The 25514-nt window shown below is 45.1% G+C and overlaps 1 protein-coding gene across 3 annotated transcripts in view; it reads right to left on the bottom strand.

Annotated features, from left to right (window-relative positions):
- Positions 1 to 16460, bottom strand: part of LOC115191962 (calcium-binding protein 2) — a 37022-nt gene extending 20562 nt beyond the window's left edge. Inside the window, exons 1-3 of one of the 3 annotated variants that reach the window (XM_029750024.1) lie at positions 16242 to 16460; positions 7576 to 7626; positions 7296 to 7458 (exon numbers count right to left, since the gene is read on the bottom strand). In XM_029750024.1, coding sequence (XP_029605884.1) covers positions 7296 to 7458; positions 7576 to 7625 — 213 coding nt within the window. In that variant the 5' untranslated portion in view covers position 7626; positions 16242 to 16460. Of the gene's footprint in view, positions 1 to 7295; positions 7459 to 7575; positions 7627 to 11743; positions 11833 to 16193; positions 16217 to 16241 lie in introns of those variants that run through there. The other 2 variants (XM_029750027.1, XM_029750026.1) reach the window with 2 other exon arrangements.
- Positions 16461 to 25514: the final 9054 nt, after the last annotated feature.

Here is a 25514-nt window from a genome sequence, read left to right as displayed (position 1 = left end):
AAATAAATACAGTAGGGGAAAAGGTAGTAGTTTGGGCTCAATTAAAGATGGGCTATGTACAGGTGCAGAGATCTGTGAGCTGCTCTGACAGCTGGTGCTTAAAGCTAGTGAGGGAGATAAGTGTTTCCAGTTTTAGAGATTTTTGTAGTTCGTTCCAGTCATTGGCAGCTGAGAACTGGAAGGAGAGACGACCAAAGGAGGAGTTGGCTTTAGGGGTGACCAGAGAGATATACCTGCTGGAGCGCGTGCTACAGGTGGGTGCTGCTATGGTGACCAGTGAGCGGAGATAAGGGGGGACTTTACCTAGCAGGGTCTTGTAGATGACCTGGAGCCAATGTGTTTGGCGACGATTATGAAGTGAAGGCCAGCCAAAGAGAGCATACAGGTCGCAGTGGTGGGTTGTATATGGGGCTTTGGTGACAAAACGGATGGCACTGTGATAGACTGCATCCAGCTTGTTGAGTAGGGTATTGGAGGCTATTTTGTAAATGACATCGCCGAAGTCGAGGATTGGTAGGATGGTCAGTTTTACGAGGGTATGTTTGGCAGCATGAGTGAAGGATGCTTTGTTGCGAAATAGGAAGCCAATTCTAGATTTCACTTTGGATTGGAGATGATTGATGTGAGTCTGGAAGGAGAGTTTACAGTCTAACCAGACACCTAGGTATTTGTAGTTGTCCACAAATTCTAAGTTAGAACCGTCCAGAGAAGTTATGCTGGATGGGCGGGCAGGTGCAGGCAGCGATCGGTTGAAGAGCATGCATTTAGTTTTACTTGTGTTTAGGAGCAGTTGGAGACCACGGAAGGAGAGTTGAATGGCATTGAAGCTCGTCTGGAGGGTTGTTAACACAGTGTCCAAAGAAGGGCCAGAAGTATACAGAATGGTGTCATCTGCGTAGAGGTGGATCAGAGATTCACCAGCAGCAAGAGCGACATCATTTATGTATACAGAGAAAAGAGTTGGCCCAAGAATTGAACCCTGTGGAACCCCCATAGAGACTGCCAGAGGTCCAGACAGTAGGCCCTCCGATTTGACACACTGAACTCTGTCAGAGAAGTAGTTGGTGAACCAGGCGACGCAATCGTTTGAGAAACCAAGGCTACTAAGTCTGCCGATGAGGATGTGGTGATTAACAGAGTCAAAAGCTTTGGCCAGGTCAATGAATACGGCAGCACAGTAATGTTTCTTATCGATGGCGGTTACGATGTCGTTTAGGACCTTGAGCGTGGCTGAGGTGCACCCATGACCAGCTCTGAAACCAGATTGCATAGCGGAGAGGGTGCGGTGGGATTCAAAATAGTCGGTAATCTGTTTGTTGACTTGGCTTTCGAAGACCTTAGAAAGGCAGGGTAGGATGGATAAAGGTCGATAGCAATCTAAAAAGGGATTACGTTGGATTTTTCCCTCTACAGATCTATACAGATCTAAACAACCTACTCCACAATTTCAAAGTGAAAGACGTTTATTGATCATTTTCCAAATTAAGTAAAAATGAAGAAAAATGTGTTGGCAACATATGTCTTCACCCCAGAGTTAATACTTGGTGGAAGAACCTTTGGCTGCCATTATAGCTGTGAATCATTTTGAATAAGATTTTAATTTCTACAACTCTTCGGGAAACATACTCTACTGGTTTTGTCCAAATTACACAAGTTCAGTAAATTTGGTTGGGAATAATTGATAGACAGCAACATTTGAACTTTGACTGATTTTGAAGCAATTTTAAGTCAGATGATCATCCAGGTACTTCTTCGCAAACTTGAGTCAACTTTTTGGATGAAATTGGTCTCTACGTCTGGCAAAAACCATTCTCTGGAGTGATGATTCACGCTTTACCAACTAGCAATCTGATGGACGAATCTGGGTTTGGCGGATGCCAGGAGAATGCTTCCTGCCTGAATGCATATTGCCAACTGTAAAGTTTGGTGGAGGAGGAATAATGGTCTGGGGCTGTTTTTTATGGTTCGGGCTAGTTCCCTTGGTTCCAGTGAAGGGAAATCTTAATGCTACAGAATACAATGACAGTCTAGACGATTCTGTACTTCCAACTTTGTGGCAACAGTTTGGGGAAGCCCCTTTGCTGTTTCAGCATGACAATAACCCATGCACAAAGCAAGGTCCATACAGAAATGGTTTGTCGAGATCAATGTGGAAGGACTTGACTGGCCTTCACAAAGCCCTGACTTCAACCCCATTGAACACCTTTGGTCAGGTCAGTGTTGACCTCTAAAATGCTCTTGTGGCTGAATGGAAGCAAGTCCCCGCAGCAATGTTCCAACATCTAGTGAAAAGCCTTCCCAGAAGAGTGGAGGCTGTTATAGCAGCAAAGGAGGGACCAACTCCATATTAATGCCCAGCTATTTTCAGGTCTCTCCAGAGATGTTCGATCGGGTTTATGTCCGGGCTCTGGCTGGGCCATTCAAGGACATTCAGAGACTTGTCCCTAAGCTACTATTGCGTTTTCTTGGCTGTGTACTTAGGGTCGTTGTACTGTTGGATGGTGAACCTTCGCCCCAGTCTGAGGTCCTGAGTGCTCTGGAGCAAATTTTCATCAAGGATCTCTCTCTACTTTGTTACGTTCATCATTCCCTCGATCCTGACTAGTCTCCCAGTCCCTGCCGCTGAAAAACATCCCCACAGCATGATGCTGCCACCACCATGTTTCACCGTAGGGATGGTGCCAGGTTTCCTCCAGATGTGACGCTTGGCACTCAGGCCAAAGAGTTCAATCTTGGTTTCATCAGACCAGATAATCCTGTTTCTCATGGTCTGAGAGTCCTTTAGGTGCCTTTTAGCCAACTCCAAGCGGGCTGTCATGTGCCCTTTACTGAGGAGTGGCTTCTGTCTGGCCACTCTACCATAAAGGCCTGATTGGCGGGGTGCTGCAGTGATGGTTGACCTTCTGGAAGGTTCTCCCATCTCCACAAAGGAACTCTGGAGCTCTGTCAGAGTGACCATTGGGTTCTTGGTCACCTCCCTGACCAAGGCCCTTCTCCCCCGATTGCTCAGTTTTGCCAGGCGGCCAGCTCTAGGAAGAGTCTTGGTGGTTCTAAGCTTCTTCCATTTAAGAATGAAGGAGGCCACTGTGTTTCGGTAACTTTCCACAGCTCTTTGCCTCAACACAATCCTGTCTTGGAGCTCTACGGACAATTCCTTCACCCTCATGGCTTGTTTTTTGCTCTGACATGCACTGTCAACTGTGGGACCTTATAGAGACAGGTGTGTGCCTTTCCAAATCATGTCTAATCAATTGCATTTCCCACAGGTGGAATCCAATCAAGTTGTAGAAACATCTCAAGGATGATCAATGGAAACAGGATGCACCTGAGCTCAATTTAGAGTCTCATAGCAAAAGGTCTGAATACTTATGTAAATAAGTTTTTTTATTTGTAATATATTTAAAAATATGTCTAAAAACCTGTTTTCACTTCATCATTATGAGGTATTGTGTGTGGATTGATGAGTAAACAATGTATGTAATACATTTTAGAATAAGGCTGTAACATAACAACATGTTGAAAAAGGGAAGGGGTCTGAATACTTTCTGAATGCACTGTATATATATATATATATGCACCCTTAGTCATGACAGATATATTATGACTGTGGCTGGTGGTAAGGCCAGGCAAAGCACAGAGCACTGGGACAATTCACAGTATTCAAAGGACTAGGGGCAGAAACATGCTAAAGTCAATGAGTCTTACTGGACTCACAGATAGGCCTGTAGGCTAGATAGAAAACAACGGCATGCTAGATCCATCTGCGGATCCCACTGGAATGCAGATGAAATTATTGAGTAGAAAATTACATTTTGTGCTTCATGTCTTTCTATTTTGTTGCAGTGACACAGGCTAGAAATGGCAACATACAAGTGAAGCTGAACTCCCTCAGCATATATAGGCTATTGTATATCCAGTATAGCAAACCTAAGAGAGTTATAACGTTGAATCTTTCTTCCACAAAGACAGGCCCCACAGGCTAGTAGAAACAGAAAGGCATATAGCATACAAAAAGCACCGAATTTTGGTAGCACAAAGGCTAACCTGCATTGTATGAGAATACAGATCAACCTGGTCTCAGAGCATTTTGTATTATTCTGTATGTTACATTTTGTATGGCATGTATTCATTTGTGGATGTCCATCACCCACTTCGTATGATATGGTATGAATTACAATTCGTATTATATGTTACGAAATTGCAAAGCATACGATATGTTACAAATTTGCAAAAATTCTAGCTAGGTGGCTAACGTTAGCTAGCTGGCTAATGTTAGGTAGGCTACGGGTTAGAGTTGTGGGTTAGGGTTAAGGTTAGGGTTAAGTTTAGGAGTTAGGTTAAACAGTTAGGGGAAGGGTAGCAAAAAAGTAGTAAGTAATTGAAAAGTTGCTAATTAGCTAAAATACTAAAGTTGTCCGTGATGAGATTCCAACTCGCAACCTTTGGGTTGCTAGACGTTCATGTTATATGCCCACACATCCACCCCAGTTTCGTTTATGCCTTAAGCAACCATCTGTCTTTTGTAACCACACCAAACGTAACATATACTAATATGAGTATCCCAGATTTACATTTACTATGTTGTGTCTAGTCTATGAGACTAGGCTGTACAGATAACCTACAGGTAGCTCAATAGATACATACGAGACATGTTAACCACATTTAAGTATGCTGTCATACATATCAATGACGTACATGAATGGCACATTTCAACAAGGATAATTGTACAAACAGCTAGCAACTCTGCCACCCTATAAGAATTCTTGCTACATTAAGTTTTCTGGCAGAAAGATGTGCGCAATGGCCATTACAGTAAGGATGATGCTATAAAGTGGAATACGAGCGTTACAAAACACAGGATGCTAAGGAAACATGCTACAGTACACATGTGGATCACATTTCGGCAGACATATCAGGGTCAAGCTTAATGTTTGCCGGTCATGCCAAAGGTCAGCAGCAGACACAAACACAATGCATTCGCAGGTCTCCCTTGGGAAAGAGGTCCTCTGAACTCAATGGGACTTCCTGGTTAAGGTTAAATAAAATAAAACTCAGGCCAAAAGGATGTTTTTCCTCTAGGCTACCGTTAAAGCTAAATGTAAAGCACCTGCAATTTATAAACTTCCCAAAATTGTACTTTGATGACATACTTAGGTAGAAGCCTAGTCTTTGAACACCCCATGTTACTAGGCATAATTTGTTGTATACATTGAATGCCATCTTTGTTTTTATTTCTAAAGATTAGAACAGCAACAACTAGCCAAAGTAAAATAAATAATACCCTATCAAAATGGTCAGGCATTGTAAAAGCAACATAATATCAAATGGTGTACAGACACGCTATGTGCTCCTGTGCTCACTGTAGAGGAGATTCTGGCGTACACGAGGACATATTTAGATGGCAAGGTCAGCACACAGTCATTTGATTTATTCATCAAGAGAAGATTAGACAGTATGCCAAAAGTCAAGTTTCCAATCATCAGTCAATACACAGACCCATTAACAATTCATTCCAATCTACTTGCTTTCACATGGGTGGCTGAGTAAAATGTTTTAAATAACTATTAGACATATGGAACACACAAAGGGCATACATGGACAGTCAGCGTACACACATGAAGAACGGGTACACAGATCTGCATGTACACACACACACACACACACACACACACACACACACACACACACACACACACACACACACACACACACACACACACATCTGCACACGCAATACACAAACAAATGTACGTTAAAGCTCACGTTAAGAAATTGCCGCTAAAAATGCCATACATTCTGCCTTACACATATATATATCTCTGTATTACTGTCTAACATGTTCATCTTGGTCTGTGTCTGTTTGTCTGTCTCTCTGTTCTCATTATGGCTAATGAAGGATGACAGTGAGCCTGGCTAACGGCGTTATTAATACTTGCGCCAAGGCAGGGATTAGAATGCTATGGGTTGGGGTAACCTCCTCTCACTGTGTGTGTGTCCAAGCACAGAAAAAAACAAATACTCTATGGCAATGTCACTGCAAGGGCAGGGCGGGCCAAGGGAGGTACATGGGCAGAGATACGGCTGCTAATTGGGAAAATTGGGTTGTGGTAGCCTGGATGTCAATCTGTTTGTGCTTTATCCAACTGCTTAGTGCTCATCACGCTTTTGATTGTCATGTTTGGTTTTCTATGACCGATTTTACCCACACATGGTATACACCGTTCAACGAAATGCTTACTTGCAGGTTCCTTCTTGACAATGCAACAACAATACGAAACAATTCAAGATAAGAATACAAACATAAAGTAAATGGCTCAGTAAAATAGAATAACAATTTTATCATGAGTATAATACAGGAAGGCACAATTTATAATATTTACACGTGTATTGGAGAAGGGGTGATTGGGGGGCAATTGCTTCAATTGTGCAGTATTTAGCAATCAAAATAAGTCTGGTGGCATCAGTTTGATGTGTGTGTAGCACACATACCATCTGCCCCATGCGAGTGCACAGCTCATGGCTGCGGGCCTTCCTCATGTGCCGTTTTGAGTAAGTAACCTGGATGGTTGGGAGCACGGTCCCAGTGATGCACTGGAGGGCCTAGCGGTCGTGGACGGAGCAATTCTCATACCAGGCCGTGATGGAACCGGTCAGGACGCTCTCAATGGTGCAGTAGTAATATTTGGAGAGGTCCCGGAGTGGCATGCCGAATTCCTTCAGCCGCCTTAGGAAATAGAGACTCTATTGCGCCCTCTTGCCGAGTGGTAGTGTTGTTGGTCCATGTCAAGTCCTTGGTGATGTGGACACCGAGGAACTTAAAACAACAGTCCCGTTGATGTGGATCTGTTTCCTGGAGTCAACAATCAACTCCTTTGTTTTGCTGACGTTGATGGAGAGGTTGTTGTCCTGGCACCACAATGCCAGTTCACTTACCTCCTCCCTACAGGCTGACTCGTCGTTGTTGGTTATCAGGCCTACGACCGTGGTGTCGTCAACAAACTTGATGATGGAGTTGGTGTCGTGCAAAGCCGCGCAGTCGTGGGTGAACAGGGAGTACAGCAGAGGGCTGAGGACACACCCCTGGGGGACCCCTATGCTAAGAGTCAGTATTGAGTAGGGGTTGTTGCCAATTCTCTGATATATACTTGTCAGCTTAGGGTTGAGGGAAGGGAATTGAGGTGTGAGAAATAGGGTTGTTGTTCATTTTCAGTTGGTTTATGGATCTGTGTCCAGGTTGCGTTGCATCAAAACTGTAAATCACCCCAGAGGTATAAAAAGGCGACAGTGTTACTGACCTGTCCAAAGAGAGTGTTGAGGTAGGACAGGTAGACGGCTGCTACAGAGCCCTGGCTGTGGCTCCTGCCGCTCTTGGAGCTGTTGCCATTTTCTCCTGACTTGGGCTGGCGGAGCGCGGGGCGCCCAGGGGTCCCATGTCCAGAGGAGGTGTTTGATGACGTGCTGTTAAGGGACAGAGAGAAGGAGAATAGGACAAAAAGGTCTGACTTCATCTTTGTCAACATTATCATCTTTGCCATTGTGTCATCACTGTTATCTTTGCGGGTGGGTCTCACTTACCTCGCTCTGGGTGAGGGCGCTCCTCCCTTTTTTGTCCCTTTCTGAGACATGCTGAGGAAGGGAGAGAGAGAGAGAGAGAGGAAAATAACAGAATTCTTTAACCAGGGGCGACGCCTTTGCCAGGGTTGCGATCTGAGCCCTGCACTCTTCAATATTTACATCAACAAATTGGCCACTATTCTAGAAAAAATACTCAGCCCCTGGTGTTAGCCTTCCCAATTCAGAGGTTAAATGCCTGCTCTTCGCAGATGACCTGTGCCTGCTGTAACCCACAGCACATGGCCTACAGCAGAGCCTGGACCTGCTAGAGCAGTACTGCCAGACCTGGGCCCTGGCAGTAAACCCTAAAAATACAAAAATAATGATTTCCAGAGAAGATCCAGACCTCAGGGAAGTACAAAATATATAGAGTACGGCACACACTACAATTACTTAGGTTTAAAAATAAGCTCAACTGGACACTTTCATGAGGCAGTGAATAAACTGAGAGAGAAAGCATGCAGGGCATTCTACGCCATTTAAAATAACAAATTCAAATTTAAATACCTATAAAAAAATGTTTGGCTAAAATGAATTGAATGTGTCATTGAACCAATTGCAATTTATGGCAGCGAGGTGTGGGGTCCACCTGCAAAACAAGAGTCCATCCAATGGGACAAACACCCAATTGAAACCCAGCATGCAGAGTTCAAATAAGATTCTCCTTCATGTCCAGAGGAAAACTACAAACAATGCATGCATGGCAGAATTAGGACAATATCCACTAGTAATAAAAACTAAAAAAATACCATTTAAGTTTTGGAAACATCTAAAATACAGTTACCCCCTCTCATATCATTACCAAGCCCTGTAATGCCAAGAGCTGAGCAAAGAAAAGAGTCCCCTCATCCAGCTGGTCCTGGGGCTGAGTTCACAAACCTGTTCAACTAACACACTGAAGCCTCAGGACCAGAACATCCAATCAATCAGAATAAAACAAATTACAACACAGTCAAAACAAAACTACGTTGCTTATTGGGAAACACAAGCACAAGCACAAAGCAAAATGCAGTGCTATCTGGCCCTAAATCGACAGCACACCGTGGCAAACTATTTGACCATGGTTACTGATCAAAACCTCAGAAAAACCTTGACAAAGTACAGGCTCAGTGAGCACCGCCTTGCCATTGAGAAGGGTAGACACAGGGAAACCTGGCTCCCTGTAGAGGAAAGGCTGTGCAACCACTGCACTACAGACAGCTGCATTTCCTGACAAAATGTAAAAAAAATATAAATAAAACAATTAGAGTGTCATTTCCCCAAATTTCAAACACTTATTCAAGGTTTCAAAGACCTCTCTGATGAGAATAGACTACCCGTCCCGTTGGGGGAGGACGCAGAGAGCTGTGGGTTGGCAGCGCTATACATTGCTGTCTGCCATAAGATGAGGGACAGTGTCTGACAGACCAACCGACCTGCACATGTCCTCTATGCCATTGTTATTGTTATTTTACAATGTATGGTTATTCTGACCCTTGATTATTGTTGTTACTGTTGTCCCGTTGACCATCTTGATTATTATTATTTGAATGATGTTAATATTGTAAATCTCCAAAGTAAGCTTTGGCAATATGTACATTGCTACGTCAAGCCAATAAAGCAAATTGGAGAGAGAGAGAGAGAGAGAGAGAGAGAGAGAGAGAGAGATGCAGAAGAGAGAGAGCGAGAGAGAGAGAGAGAGAGAGATGCAGAAGAGAGAGAGCGAGAGAGAGAGAGAGAGAGATGCAGAAGAGAGAGAGAGAGAGAGAGAGAGAGAGAGAGACAGATGCGGAAGAGAAAGAGAAAGAGAAAGAGAGAGACGCAGAAGAGAAAGAGAGAGCGTGAGGGAGGTAGAGAGCGAGAGGAAGACAGAGAGACTTATGGCTGCACGTTGAATGCCTTGTCATCGCACTGTGCTGTCAGAACTAGGGCCCAGGATGAAAGACTGCCTCTCAGACAGTTCACACGGACACGTCAAACAGAACACCTTTACACCCCCGACCATCTCAGATGCTCATAAAGTTGTGCCTGATGCCTCGCGTTTGAACATACGTTGTACGAATGTTGATGAAGACGCGCGAAGTGCAGAGACGCACGCCAACAAGACAGCATTAGTCTGCCTTCTCCTCCCTAGAGACCACAGATCATAATGAGATGAGACAAGCAGAACAGGTAGGCCCTATAAATTACAATTAACCACCTAATGTGCCTCTCCACGCAAACCAGAACCCCCTTCTCAGTCCGGCAATATTACAGGAGAGAGACTGTCTCCGGCGAAAGCGGCAATGCGAGCGGCACGCAGGTGATGTGTACTGATTGCAACTCTCTGAGCATGCTGTCTCCCCAGAGAGGAAGCGAGAAGATTTACTCCTCCCAAAATCGGTCCGCGTGAGACGAGCCATTTTTGTACGGAGGCCTATGAGCAAGTACGTGAGGCTTATTTGATCGAATAGAAGTTTTGAAATATTTAGTCTGTTACAAATGTACTGATATAACTGGATGCATTCTGGCAACTTTGAGAAAAAAATAATTTGTCGCGCCTGTTGCTTACACGCGTATCTGCCCTCTCATTGGCTAGAATGGTCCCACCTGATCTCGCCTGCCTTCAATCATTGAGGACATGTATTTCCATTGTTAGAGCAGTCACTCGGCTATCTTTATTATAGATCATCTTTGGTCTCCCTACTAATTCCTCGAGCTCTCTGGGCGTTTCACCCATCTAGCCTATCATAACAGTTGTTCCTCTCTCATAGTTGGTTCAGGGAATGACTGAAAACAACTAGAAATAGGAATGTGTGAGCAGTTGGCTGGTATTTGGTAGTTAGTGCCATATTGTCTGTATAATTGTTGTTCAAAATCATAGTACTTTGGGGGCATCTTAATTGGGGAAGATGGGCTCATGGTAATGGCTGGAGCGGAATCAGTGGAATGGTATCAAATACATCCAACATATGGTTTCCATGTGTTTGATGTCCTTCCATTCACTCCGTTCTAGCCATTATTATGAACCGTTCTCCCCTCACCAGCCTCCACTGTACAAAATGGATTCCAAGATAATGAGGGGCTTGCGCACACACCTACAGCTAAACTGATACAATTTCCATGGTGGCGCATTCATAGTTAACAATAGGCCTAACTGTTGTTTGCCTCAAGAACAGCTTTCCTCTTGAATGAGCAAAGTACCCATCAGGGTAAACAAACAAACACACGCGTGCACGTTCGTACACATGCACACACACATACAGACACAGACACACACACTTCTACATGAGCCATTAGAGACAGCATGAGCTGCTCCCTAAGTGGCCAATCGCTGTCAATCACCAAGTCGACACAAGCAATTTCAGATCCTAATCACGCTAATTGAAATAATGAAACGGAGGACCGGGGGGAGGGGGGGGAGTTAAAGCGGATGATGTCACAGACCGGCTGTGATCCAGAACCGGTTAGCTGAGGGTCTCATCCTTTGTCCTTTTTTCTCTCCAGTGTTTTTCCCTATGTTTTTTTTGACATTCCTCCTGTTCCCTTGCTGTTCATCTGCATTCGAAAGAAGATCAATGCCCAGATGGCTCAGCTACTCTCTTCTCGTCCAATGTCTTAAAACAACCCACGGTACAATAGGCCTGGCTGCCTCCTCCTCTTCCTATCGATCTCCACCACCGATTTTGTGTCACGACTCAGAAATCAGACTCCCCTTCGTTACCGTTTAGGGAAGGGGGGAGCTGGGGGTCCAGAAGAGGAGAGGGAGATGAGTGGATTTTCTTGTCCGCCGGCTGCCCTGTCATCCTCCTATCAATGGTTACATCTTGTCATTTCCACCCGTACACCGCCGTCTCGCATCTCACACAATCAATCTCCTGTGCGGTTGTCATTTCAGTGCCTTCTGTCCTGGTATCTGCTGGCATCCTGTCTGTCCGTCAGTTCCTGTTTGTTACCACCAGTAATTGTTCTTTTCCATTCAGACCGTACACTTCGCACTGCCCAAACTCTCTGGAGAAATTCCAAAGAGGGCTACAACACATTAAGTCCTATTGACGAATGGATAAATGTATCGATTGATTAGCCGATCGATTGAAGCAAACAAACACAAGCACAATTTGGCCAATGGTCAACAGCCCTTGACCTCCTCCCCGTCCTCGATCCTCCTTACCTTCAATATGCAGCGAGAAGTAGAAAGGAAGAAAAATAGAGAGAGAGAGTTTCCCCCCTTTTTCTGACAAGTCCAGTCGTTACCGTTTGGCGCGGACGTGTTGACTGATATAGATTAGGAGTATAACTCCCCTCCTGCCCCTCTACCTTCCCCCTCCTCTGCCTCGCCGGATTATACAATAAGACGGGTGATTATCTTGCTAAATATGTCTGGATTAGACTTTGAGATGCGTGACCGAGTCACTGTCTTGAGGACAGAGGCGTGAAATTACATTGTCGGGGTAGTCGTGTTGTGCGTAAACAATGAAAACGTTCAGTGTATCTTTCGGGGGAACTCTTTCTTTGAGCCACCGGTTCACAAGCTGACATTTGTTCAGGTAGACCTTTGATGGACTTAACCACTGAGCTTGTCCTTTTGTTAACCCTCAGGTTACAAACGTTGCAGTTACCTGGTTATTGTGGATGACTGTATCGCTCCTCCAAACTCATCTCCCTTGCAACGTTCTACAGAGTTCTACATCTGCATTGCTTGCTCTTTGGGGCTTTAGGCTGGGTTTCTGTATAGCACTTTGGGACACCTGCTGACATTAAAAGGGGCTTTATAAATACATTTGATTGATTGATTCACCGAAGTGTCACTTTTCCAACTTTGTATTCCTTGCTACTCTGTCCGAAACTTAGTTGTAATTGCTTCGTCACTGTTCCAACTTTGTATTCCTTGCTACTCTGTCCGAAACTTAGTTGGCCTTGTTTCGTCACTGTTCCAACTTTGTATTCCTTGCTACTCTGTCCGAAACTTAGTTGTCCTTGCTTCGTCACTGCTACAACTTTGCTTCCCTCATTTAACCTTGCGCAATACTCTAGATGCAGTTGCACCCCTAAAAAGTAAAAACATTTGTCATAAGAAACTAGCTCCCTGGTATACAGAAAATACACGAGCTCTGAAGCAAGCTTCCAGAAAATTGGAACGGAAATGGCGCCACACCAAACTGGAAGTCTTCCGACTAGCTTTGAAAGACAGTACCGTGCAGTATCGAAGAGCCCTCACTGCTGCTCGATCATCCTATTTTTCCAACTTAATTGAGGAAAATAAGAACAATCCGAAATTTCTTTTTGATACTGTCGCAAAGTTAACTAAAAAGCAGCATTCCCCAAGAGAGGATGGCTCTCATTTCAGCAGTAATGAATTCATGAACTTCTTTGAGGAAAAGATCATGATCATTAGAAAGCAAATTACGGACTCCTCTTTAAATCTGCGTATTCCTCCAAAGCTCTGTTGTCCTGAGTCTGCACAACCCTGCCAGGACCTAGGATCAAGGGAGACACTAAAGTGTTTTAGTACTATATCTCTTGACACAATGATGAAAATAATCATGGCCTCTAAACCTTCAAGCTGCATACTGGACCCTATTCCAACTAAACTACTGAAAGAGCTGCTTTCTGTGCTTGGCCCTCCTATGTTGAACATAATAAACGGCTCTCTATCCACCGGATGTGTACCAAACTCACTAAAAGTGGCAGTAATAAAGCCTCTCTTGAAAAAGCCAAATCTTGACCCAGAAATTATAAAAAACTATCGGCCTATATCGAATCTTCCATTCCTCTCAAAAAATGTTGAAAAAGTTGTTGCGCAGCAACTCACTGCCTTCCTGAAGACAAACAATGTATACGAAACGCTTCAGTCCGGTTTTAGACCCCATCATAGCACTGAGACTGCTCTTGTGAAGGTCGTAAATTACCTTTTAATGACGTCAGACCGAGGCTCTGCGTCTGTCCTCGTGCTCCTAGATCTTAGTGCTGCTTTTGATACCATCGATCACCACATTCTTTTGGAGAGATTGGAAACCCAATTGGTCTACATGGACAAGTTCTGGCCTGGTTTAGGTCTTATCTGTCGGAAAGATATCAGTTTGTCTCTGTGAATGGTTTGTCCTCTGACAAATCAAATGTACATTTCGGTGTTCCTCAAGGTTCCGTTTTAGGACCACTATTGTTTTCACTATATATTTTACCTCTTGGAGATGTCATTCGAAAACATAATGTTAAATTTCACTGCTATGCGGATGACACACAGCTGTACATTTCAATGAAACATGGTGAAGCCCCAAAATTGCCCTCGCTAGAAGCCTGTGTCTCAGACATAAGGAAGTGCATGGCTGCAAACGTTCTACTCTTAAACTCAGACAAAACAGAGATGCTTGTTCTAGGTCCCAAGAAACAAAGAGATCTTCTGTTGAATCTGACAATTAATCTGGATGGTTGTACAGTCGTCTCAAATAAAACTGTGAAGGACCTCGGCGTTACTCTGGACCCTGATCTCTCGTTTGAAGAGCATATCAAGACTGTTTCAAGGACAGCATTTTTCCATCTACGTAACATTGCAAAAATCAGAAACTTTCTGTCCAAAAATGACGCAGAAAAATGAATCCATGCCTTTGTTACTTCTAGGTTGGACTACTGCAATGCTCTACTTTCCGGCTACCCGGATAAAGCACTAAATAAACTTCAGTTAGTGCTAAATACGGCTGCTAGAATCCTGACTAGAATCAACATTTTTTATCATATTACTCCAGTGCTAGCCTCCCTACACTGGCTTCCTGTTAAGGCAAGGGCTGATTTCAAGGTTTTACTGCTAACCTACAAAGCATTACATGGGCTTGCTCCTACCTATCTTTCTGATTTGGTCCTGCCGTACATACCTACACGTACGCTACGGTCACAAGACGCGGGCCTCCTAATTGTTCCTAGAATTTCTAAGCAAACAGCTGGAGGCAGGGCTTTCTCCTATAGAGCTCCATTTCTATGGAATAGTCTGCCTACCCATGTGAGAGACGCAGACTCAGTCTCAGCCTTTAAGTCTTTACTGAAGACATATCTCTTCAGTAGGTCTTATGATTAAGTGTAGTCTGGCCCAGGGGTGTGAAGGTGAACGGAAAGGCTGGAGCAACGAACCGCCCTTGCTGTCTCTGCCTGGCCAGTTTCCCCTCTTTCCACTGGGATTCTCTGCCTCTGCCCCTATTACGGGGGCTGAGTCACTGGCTTGCTGGTGTTCTTCCATGCCGTCCCTGGGAGGGGTGCGTCACTTGAGTGGGTTGAGTCACTGATGTGGTCTTCCTGTCTGGGTTGGCGCCCCCCCTTGGGCTGTGCCGTGGCGGAGATCTTTGTGGGCTATACTCGGCCTTGTCCCGGGATGGTATGTTGGTGGTTGGAGATATCCCTCCAGTGGTGTGGAGGCTGTGCTTTGGCAAAGTGGGTGGGGTTATATCCTACCTGTTTGGCCCTGTCTGGGGGTTTCATCGGATGGGGCCACAGTGTCTCCTGACCCCTCCTGTCTCAGCCTCCAGTATTTATGCTGCAGTAGTTTATGTGTCGGGGGGCTAGGGTCAGTCTGTCACATCTGGAGTATTTCTCTTGTCTTTTCCGGTGTCCTGTGTGAATTTAAATATGCTCTCTTTCTCTCTTTCTCTCTTTCTTTCTTTCTCTCTCTCGGAGGACCTGAGCCCTAGGACCATGCCTCAGGACTACCTGGCTTGATGACTCCTTGCTGTCCCCAGTTCACCTGGCCGTGCTGCTGCTCCAGTTCCAACTGTTCTGCCTGCAGCTATGGAACCCTGACCTGTTCACCGGACGTGCTACCTGTCCCAGACCTGCTGTCCCAGACCTGCTGGTACCCTGACATATTCACCGGACGTGCTACCTGTCCCAGACCTGCTGTTTTCAACTCTCTAGAGACAGCAGGAGCGGTAGAGATACACTCAAAGATTGGCTATGAAAAAGCCAATTGACACTTACTCTTGTGTTACTGACTTGTTGCACCCTCGACAACTACTATGATTATTATTAGTTGACCATGCTGGTCATTTATGAACATTTGCACATCTAGGCCATGTGCTCATAGCCTGGTTCCTCTCTAGGTTTCTTCCTAGGTTTTGGCCTTTCTAGGGAGTTTTTCCTAGCCACCGTGCTTCGACACCTGCATTGCTTGCTGTTTGGGGTTTTAGGCTGGGTTTCTGTACAGCACTTTGAGATATCAGCTGATGTAAGAAGGGCTATATAAATACATTTGGTTTGATTTGATTTGATATTGTTTGACGGTACAATATGTCTTAAAAGAGCTTCCCAAAATGGTGGTCTGTGGACCAGTGTTGGTCTTTGAGGTGCTACCTCAGCATCAGTCAGAAGGCTTTAAATGCATTTCCGGAAAATTGTAACACAGTAGGCTAGATGCATGGGAATCTAGGCTACCGAGCAACCGACTAAACTGTGCTATGGTGCAGAAATGTATACATGATGTCAGTGCAAGTTTCCATTTATGTAAGTCCTCGCTCAAATGACCTTCATCAATTTAGTGGAGTGCGAGATAGCTAAGTATGCAGAACGTCAGACCTCTCTTCTTCTGGAAAATTGCGTTAGCCTACTGGTGGGCTGCCAAACATGTTCTTTCGTCTTACCGTGCAGTCAGCGAAGGGAAACGTTTTGGAACCACCTCTCTATCCTACCTTTTCTACTGCAATGTCGTCCTATACCGCCCTCTCTTGCCAAGCACTGGCGCAGTAAGGGAGCTCTTTGCAGGTGAACTGTTTCCCAACGCTATTCGAACCTCGCCACGCTCAAATATGCTTAGTCCGGCCAAACAAAGCCCTAATTTAGCATTCTGCCTTTTGTAAAGTGAGTAAACACCCTCCTTTCCACCTGAAAAAGAAATGGGGTAGCAACAATGTTGTCACATTACATGCATCAGTCAGCTCCCGGTGGACTGTGTACCTTGGCACTGAAATGTTTACTAAAGTGGAAATCTGCTATTGCAGCTCACTGCCTCACTCTTGCCTCAAGGCTGTGGTGCAAAGACAGGCCAAGCCCAGTTCTTGTTGCTTTTTCAAGAGGTTATTGTGCCTCGTATAGTGTTCGAGTGCTTTTCAAGTGGAAATATTGATTATCTGGTGAGAGAAATGCCTTCGCAAGTAAGAAGACAGGGCCGAAACTGATGTTGTGTGTAAGGGTGTTTGTAGTTACAGATTTGTGTTTGTGTCGATGAGGTGCTTCGCCTTCGGTAAGTGTGCTGGGTGGGTTGAGCATAATGAAGCGTCTCGTTATTGGTGACTGATAATGCCATATTGAGAGCTAATTACCTGCAACGTTGCCTCATTAACCACAACAGGACGGCACCGCCATCGGGCGTTGGCCACAACACCCAGCCACATCACACTGTCTCTTCATCTCCCCTCTCCTCCTTCCCCTTCCCTCCTCTCTTCTTCCTGCTCTCATCCCTCCATCTTTTTAGATGGCCTTGCCTTCATTTGCTTTCCTTTACCACTCCTTCCTGTCTTTCTCGCGGATCGTACCTAATTAAAAACCTTTGAACGTCATCTTTTGTTGCTTTGTCTCGGCATTCCCTTCTTGATTCCTCCTTCTCCTTAATCTCTATCTCGCTCTCTTCTCCCATTTGTGGCTCAATGTCTGTCTGTCTGTCTCTTCCTTTCTAATACACTGTAGCTCTCTCTCTCCTACCGTCTCCCTCTTTCTCCATGTCCCCCTCTACGTCTTTCCGCAGTCACCTTCACACTCCATTCTGAAGCAGTTGGCTTCTCTCCCTTCATCCCGTTCTCCATCCATCCCTCCATACTGCACATGTCCACTGCCCTGCCTCTGGGCCATGCTTCCCCCCTGCGCTCTACTCGTTTATTTATGGAAATATGCTGATGGGGCTAACACAGGTTTAGAAAAAAATACACCAGATTACAAGGAAAAGAGGGAGGGAGAGAACAAAAGAGTGAGTGCGTGGAAGGCAAAAGATGGGGTGGGAAGGAAGAGCGAAAGAGAGCGTACTATTAATCATTGACCTGTCATTTATCCTAAAAAGCAAGCAACCATTCATCATGAACAGTGAAGAAACAAGAAAAAAAGAGTTGAAAGAGAGAGAAAGAGAGAGAGGAAAAGTATAAAAGTGTGTCACGAGGTTGGCAGTACGTAATTGGGTCAGTTGCAAATAAAAGTGGCTGAGTTAGTGCTGAGTTTGACTTAGAGGTCGGCACCACATCATCCCCAGCATGAGACTAATTGAATGCCCGGAGAGATGAGGATAGAGGGATTTGAGGCGAACCCCAAACATCCCTTCCTCCCATGGGTGCCACACTCAGCTCTTCAAACCGATCCCTTACTACGTAGGCCCACTGCATCACTCAAAATGTAATGCTAATCTTCTCCCTCCATAATACAACATGGAATGGTAATGATAATGCCACGGAATACCACAGGGATCTTTATCAAGGCTAAAGCTCCAGCAAACGAGAACAGTCACAAAAGTGAGAAAAAAAAAGTATCATATTTTTTCTTAAATCCTCGGGGGAATGCATCTGTCAATCTGTCATGAGGCATTTTCTTTCACCGTTGTTCTACACCGCTGGCTTAGCTGTCACAAATGTAACAGAAACAGAAAACTTGTTTGATGAAAGAAAAAAAGAAAGAGAAAAAAAAGTGACGTGTCTGGCCGTTCCTCTGCCAGTCAGAGTTAAGGACAATTCACTGGTCGGGTTAATAGAATCTGTCTCTGTCAGAGGAGGTGTGTGTAGAGGGGGTGGAGGGAGAGAGAGAGCAAGGGAGAAGATAAGTGCCCGAGGGACTCAGTGAGGGGACACTGAGACATCGACTGAACACCACCACTCGCAAGGAGGCCAATGATCCTTCCCTTAGGCGGAGCAGCAAAGTAGAACACAACACAGCAACAGAGAATAACTCAGACGCTGAGGTCCTGTCACGTTTACTCCCGCTCCCTCTCTCATCATCACGCACACCTGCCACTATCGTTACGCGCACCTGTGCCTCATGACACTCACCTGGACTTCATTACCTTCCTGATTACCTCCCCTATATCTGTCACTCCTCTTGGTTCTTTCCTCAGGTGTTATTGACTCTGTTTCTGTTTCATGTCTGTATGCTTTTCGATTTTCTTCTTTTGTACTCTGTTCTATTTATTATTAAATTTGCACTCCTTGTACATGCTTTCTGACTCCCAGCATACACTTTACAGAATAACTCCTCACCATCGGGAAGCAACAAGGATTTTCTTTTTTTTACTGGTGACGTCAGGTCCAAGTCCCGCTGCCGAAACAACCGGCGTTGCCTCAGCTGGCTCGTCAGACTTCCATGCCTTAGCCGGCTAATCAGGCACCCGCGCCTCAGCCGGCTCTACAGGTTCCCGCGGGTTTTATACTTTTAGTAGAAAACGGGGCGTTCCATGACGCTGATGTAATGTCCGTGCTCACGGGGGTGTGGCCACTGACTGATCATAAGTTACTATGAAAAACAATTCTCATTTAGAACACTAACATCACATCTTTCCAAAAGTATTCCTATACTCACTCATTTATTTTATACAGCATTCAGATGCAAACCCCATCATTGAGAAGTGAATACAAACAAAGAAACAGTCATGTGTGTCTCCTGTCCTTCATGAGGTCACCAAATGAAACAAACTCGACATGACTGTTCCTTAAGTGTCCACGGACCACTCCAACAGCTTGGAATACAGAAATATTGTTACATTATTCAACCTTTTGAGGTTACCGTACTGCAAAGTCTTTCTCTGTGTTAACAAAGGGATTCTCAACTTTCATTTTGGCAGAGTGGGGAAAGGAGTTTCGGTATTTACGACCGTATTAAACCTGTGGTGGGAGAGAGAGAGGAGGCTATGATCCTCACCCAAAAGGGGCAAGTCATGACAGCCGGCATGACAGCCAGAAGTGATCGGCCCTCTCCTGGTCCTCGGGACCGTCCCTCTGGCCAGCATCATCTGGCGGCTTGAAGCTGTGCGTCAGGGAGGGGGTACTGTCACGTTTACTCCCGCTCCCTCTCGCCGACGCTTGATGTCGCCAGTTGTCTCATTACGCACACCTGCCACCACCGTTACGCGCACCTGCGCCTCATGACACTCACCTGGACTTCATTACCTTCCTGATTACCTCCCCTATATCTATCACTCCTCTTGGTTCTTTCCTCAGGTGTTATTGACTCTGTTTCATGTCTGTATGCTTTTCGATTTTCTTCTTTTGTACTCTGTTCTATTTATTATTCAATGTGCACTCCTTGTACATGCTTTCTGACTCCCAGCGTACACGTTAAGGTCCAACATATTAGTAGACCTGCCATAAACACAAACAATAGAGCAATATTTCACATCTCTTGGTTTATAATCAGGTATCAAAGCAGTAGGCCTAACCTATATCATGTACATTCCCATATTTCAAAGTATTGATTCATTGTTACACACTTCAGCTGTAGTATACTGCATCTTCCAAATCCAAAAGACAAAGGGAAGAGTGATGATAAACTGAACTGAACAGACACTGTTCAACCAGAGACTGTTCAACCAGAGACTGCTCTCAACTAAGCTCAATTAACCTCAATCAGCCAGCAGCGCTACATTGAAACAATGCAGAGAAAAACAATGGGCTACAGCAAAAACTCAAAATTCAACTAAGCACCACTTCGATGCTGTTGGCAAACCCCTGGGAGATGAAACCAATGTACGGTATTCACAGTACACTTAAAAATTCCACCAAACACTGAATGACATCACCGGTCTGGCCTTGTATTTCTAACAGGAGCAGGAAAAAGCGTATGTTCGGACCGAGATAAGATAATGTACATTTTCGAAGAGCGAGTCAAGTCAAATCAAAGTGTATTTGTCACATGCGCCGAATATAACAGGTGTAGACCTTACAGTGAAATGCTTACTTACAAGCCACTAAACAACAATGCAGTTTAAAAAATATGAAGAAGAATAAGAAATAAAATGAACAAGTAATTAAAGAGCAGCAGTAAAATAACAATAGCAAGACTATATACGGGGGTAACGGTACAGTCAATGTGCGGGGGCACCGGTTAGTCGAGGTAAATGAGGTAATATGTACATGTAGGTAGAGTTATTAAAGTGACTATGCATAGATAATAACAGAGAGTAGCAGCGGCGTAAAAGAAGGGTGTGGGGTGGGCAATGCAAATAGTCTGGGTAGCCATTTGATTAGATGTTCAGGAGTCTTATGGCTTGGAGGTAGAAGCTGTTTAGAAGCCTCTTGGACTGGACTTGCCGTGCGGTAGCAGAGAGAACAGTCTATGACTAAGGTTCCTGGAGTCTTTGACAATTTTTAGGGCCTTCCTCTGACACCGCCTGGTATAGAGGTCCTGGATGGCAGGAAGCTTGGCCCCAGGGATGTACTGGGCCGTACGCACTACCCTCTGTAGTGCCTTGCGGTTGGAGGCCAAGCAGTTGCCATACCAGACAGTGATGCAACCAGTCAGGATGCTCTCGATGGTGCAGCTGTAGAACCTTTTGAGGCGCTGAGGACCCATGCCAAATCTTTTCAGTCTCCTGAGGAGGAATAGGTTTTGTCGTGCCCTCTTCACGACTGTATTGGTGTGCTTGGACCATGTTAGTTTGTTGGTGATGTGAAAACCAAGGAACTTGAAGCTCTCAACCTGCTCCACTGCAGCCCCGTCGATGAGAATGGGGGCGTGCTTGGTCCTCTTTTTCCTGTAGTCCACAATCATCTCCTTTGTCTTGATCACATTGAGGAAGAGGTTGTTATACTGGCACCACACGGCCAGGTCTCTGACCACCTCCCTATAGGCTGTCTCGTCGTTGTCGGTGATCAGGCCTGCCACTGTTGTGTCATCGGCAAACCTAATGATAGTGTTTGAGTCGTGCCTGGCCGTGCAGTCATGAAGGACATGCGGAGCGACTCGCTCTATACCAATTGTGAGATTTATGCGATTTCCCTCCCTCTGAGTCAAACAGGGAAATATTTGATTTCGACGCTATGTAAAATGTAAATAGAGGTGGACTTTATCTCGCCGCTATGGTAATGTGGTGCTGAGAGGCTGGGAAAGTTCAGTGCTGTATTTCCTAATAGAGGGGCAGCTGCCTCTTTGTACTGAGGTAATGGGAGAAGATAATCTCAACATGCAGTGGGACTGAGAATTTGCTCTCTCTCTCTCTCTTAATTCAATTCAATTCAAAAGGGGCATGGGAAACGTGTTTACATTGCCAAAGCAGCCGCTTGGTCTCGCTCTCTCTCTCTTGGTTTCTTTCTCTCACCATCTTTTTTTTTCTTTCTCTCTCCCCTCCTTCTCTCCTCTTCTTTCTGTCTGTCTTTTTGTCTGTATGTCTTTCTCTCTTTTGTCTATCTTTTGCAATTTTTCCTCTCTCTCTCTCTCTCTCTCCCTCTCTCCCTCTCTCCCTCTCACTCTCTCGTTGTTTTTCTCTGCTCGTTGGATGGTAATAGGCCCGTACACCACTCTCTCCTGTTTCAGATGACTTCCTCCCTGAAAATCCAGTTGATTACCTGCACTAATCACCTCATGAACCGCACCAGACCACTGTCTAAAATATCAATCTAATACCTCATGTTTACCCCGCTGGAGCAATCAATACCCAGCGCCAGCCATTCTCCAGACTTCATTCCTCAAGCCCAATTGATTACATTTCATCCACTGCGCTGAGCATGGGGAGAGAGACAAATCTATGTGCTCCGTATAGGTCATTGTTAAATGGAGGCTGGCGTCAATCCAGACTGGATCCAACTCTCCTCTTCTTTTTTTATTCTTACCCATAGTCGCCCATGGCACCGTTCGACTGCGGATCTTTGGAGCCAAAATGGCGGTTGTGCCATTGTTGAATTAGGGTGCTTCCTCTAGTGACCTCCTGAAATTGCCGTAAGCTTTGTTAGTTAATGTAATGTTTCTATTGAACGGCTAGCGATTGAGCCTAGCTGCCACTAGTGGGAGGGCTACAGCGCTGGAGGAGGTCATTACACAGACTCCAGCATTAAGGCTTGCATAGTATTATAATGAATATCCCAGCGGTGCCCTTATTGACTTCACTGCCCCTCCTGGATTTAAGAAAAATCGACTGCTTTAAGAAATATTATGTAATCTCTGGCACCATTCCAATGCTTTTAAATCCACAAGGGGAGTACAGAAGTGAACACATCAGGGAGAAATAGCTTATAGAGAATCGAATCGCAAGACTGATATCTAGGTGTCAAAAAGTGTGTATCTGGGGCAGGAGTACCGAGCGTCTCTCGAGCAGCTTTTTCTCAAGGTTAATGGTTTGGGTAACTGGTGGGGGTTGCCAACCCTCCCGGTTTGGTGTCTCCCGGAATCCCCATTCATCTCGCTTTCTCTAATCAGGCCTATACTTGCATTCTAGACATTTTTGCATACCCCCCCAAAAGTTGTTGGTCAGTGGGGTTGCATTTTACCTGCGACACTGCCAACCTCTCATAGAATCCCCAAGCTTTTCCGGGGGATTTTCATAATGCCCCCGAATGAAATTCAGAACTGAAATGTAAACAGTGTGTTCCGTACATCTAGTCCTGTCTGTGTCCACCCCGTCCTGAAATAAGGTCAAAACGACAAACTCCAAAGATCATAAAACAGCACCCATCACTCTACCTCAACACACATCTCTCTCTCTCTCTCTCTCTCTCTCTCTCTCTCTCTCTCTCTCTCTCTCTCTCGTCTCATCTCTCTCTCCTCTCTCTCCCTCGTCTCTCTCGTCTCATCCTCTCTCTCTCTCTCTCTCCTCATCTCTCTCCTCTCTCCCTCTCTCTCTCTCTCCTTCTCTCTCTCTCTCCTCTCTCTCTCTCTCTCTCTCTCTCTCTCTCTCTCTCTCTCTCTCTGTCTTTCCCTCCCTCCCTCCCTCCCTCCCTCCCTCCCTCCCTCCCTCCCTCCATCCCTCCATCCCTCCCATGACATAAAACATTAATAACAGCGAGCTCCATGACTCTGCCGCCGTTCAGCCATGACCCGAGACGTGTCAAGAGCGCGTACAGCTCAGAGCGTACATCTCGCGGCTGGCGGTCATGTGAAAAGGGTCGAGACTCGAAGCAGACACGGAGCGGTGTGCGGCCGTAGAAAAAGATAACATTCTCTGGTGACGCCCAGCACTCTGACAGCATGGAGCCTAAGGCGGCGAGGTAGTCGTCTACCCAACAGGCTGTGTGAACGCAGGCTGTCACATATAAACTCCAGGGACGGGCGGCTCTAGTTCTGAAATGATATAGCACTCTGAGATAACATGAGCCTGACGTCTTGGCTCGCTACTGGAGCACAATCAGGGCTCGGGGCTGAGGGAATGGGTTTCACACAACTTGTGATTGGATGGAAATGTCATGGTCATGGCTTGACGTTAGAGTCCTATTTCTAACTGCTAAAAAAACAATGTCAGAAGAACGGGGACTATGCTATGGTATTCGCCTCGTAGAATTCAACCCCATTGGTAACCTAGTATGAAACGGTATGCTATATATAGGTGCTTCTTTCAATGAGCCCCAAAACAAGCAAAAATAGCAAGGCGTAATAGCTAGGCACAATAACCATGTAATGAACATGTTATGAAGTGATTTTAAAAGCGGATTACGAGTAAACAGTTCACTGGAAAAAAATCTGTAGAAAGCGTAATCGATTATCTCACAAATGATACCAAGTCCAGAGGCATGTTAACGCACAAAGAGAATCGATCTTCTCTTTCAATTTGACCATGCATTCCGTTGATTGGCTAACCATGTTTTCCTCATCAGATGAAACATGAAAATGGAGACATTTATCTATCGAGAGAGATCAGGTGCATCCTGAGAGCATTATCGGTGACAGTATCGAAGAGCATTTCCTATAATCTATCATTTCGAATGTGTTTTTGCCTTTGTACTGCTGTAACTCTTTCTTTGTTATTTCTTTCTTGACCCACGTACTGTATATGACTCAAATCATTTGAAGTGTATTCCCTTTATGACTTCTTTATGCCTCTCAATTTCTCATTCTCTTTCAATTTCCCTGTTGCTCATTCTCCTCTCTCTCTCTCTCTCTCTCTCTCTCTCTCTCCCTCTCTCCCTCTCTCATTAACTTTTGAAGTATCCCTGATACAGATTAACCCAAATCCATTGACTGTATGGCGCATTAAGAGATTAGTGGAACACAGATCCTGGTGGGTAGAACAAGGATGCCATCATTGGCGCCCATTCAAAGAAGCTGATCTAAGAAAGTGGCTATTCGTCAAATCCGTCACGATTTATGTGGCCCACAACATGGTTCCAAAAATTGGATTTGGATATATTTGGCTGTTTTGAAGTTGTCTGCTAAACGCTAACTCCCGTTGGACAACCTGGGAGGATAGCTGGCCATATACTGTAGAAATCAATGGTGGTAGTCAGTCATTTTTAACTGTAATGCAGTTTCTTGGTGATGACGACATCAACGTGTATTGTGGTTGACATCAATACTAACATTATACTCAGATTTGACCTCAACATAGTGTGAAATACACATGTAAACAACAACCTAAATGTAGGCTGATTGTGATGGCCAGCAATGAGGGGATTCTGGCTCTATCCGCCACATGGGAACCAGGTTTCTGTGGCGTTTCCATTGTTTTGGATGAAGTCTTACCTTATTTAATGGTTGAAATGTGTCTATTAGAACGTACCAGCAAAGGGCAATGGAATTTCTCTCTCTCTCTAAGGGATATTATTAACTTTTGAAGCGTCCCTGACACTGATTAATCCCAATTCCTTGCCTGCATGGATGGCTGCGATGGGTTGAAATGTGTCAAAGGTAACCTCGAGGTTAGAGCGTTGGGTCCGTAACCAAATGGTAGCTGGTTCAAATACTGGAGCCGACAAGGTGAAAAATCTGTCGCTGTGCCCTTGAGCAAGGCACTTCTCCTTAATGGCTCCGGGAGCGCTGTACAATGGTGACCCTGGCTGTGACCCCACTCC

This window comes from Salmo trutta, chromosome 4 (assembly GCF_901001165.1).
Source record: "Salmo trutta chromosome 4, fSalTru1.1, whole genome shotgun sequence".
Taxonomy (NCBI): Eukaryota; Metazoa; Chordata; class Actinopteri; order Salmoniformes; family Salmonidae; genus Salmo; species Salmo trutta.
Note: the sequence above shows the minus strand (reverse complement) of the source record. Positions and strands in the feature narration are given on the sequence as shown.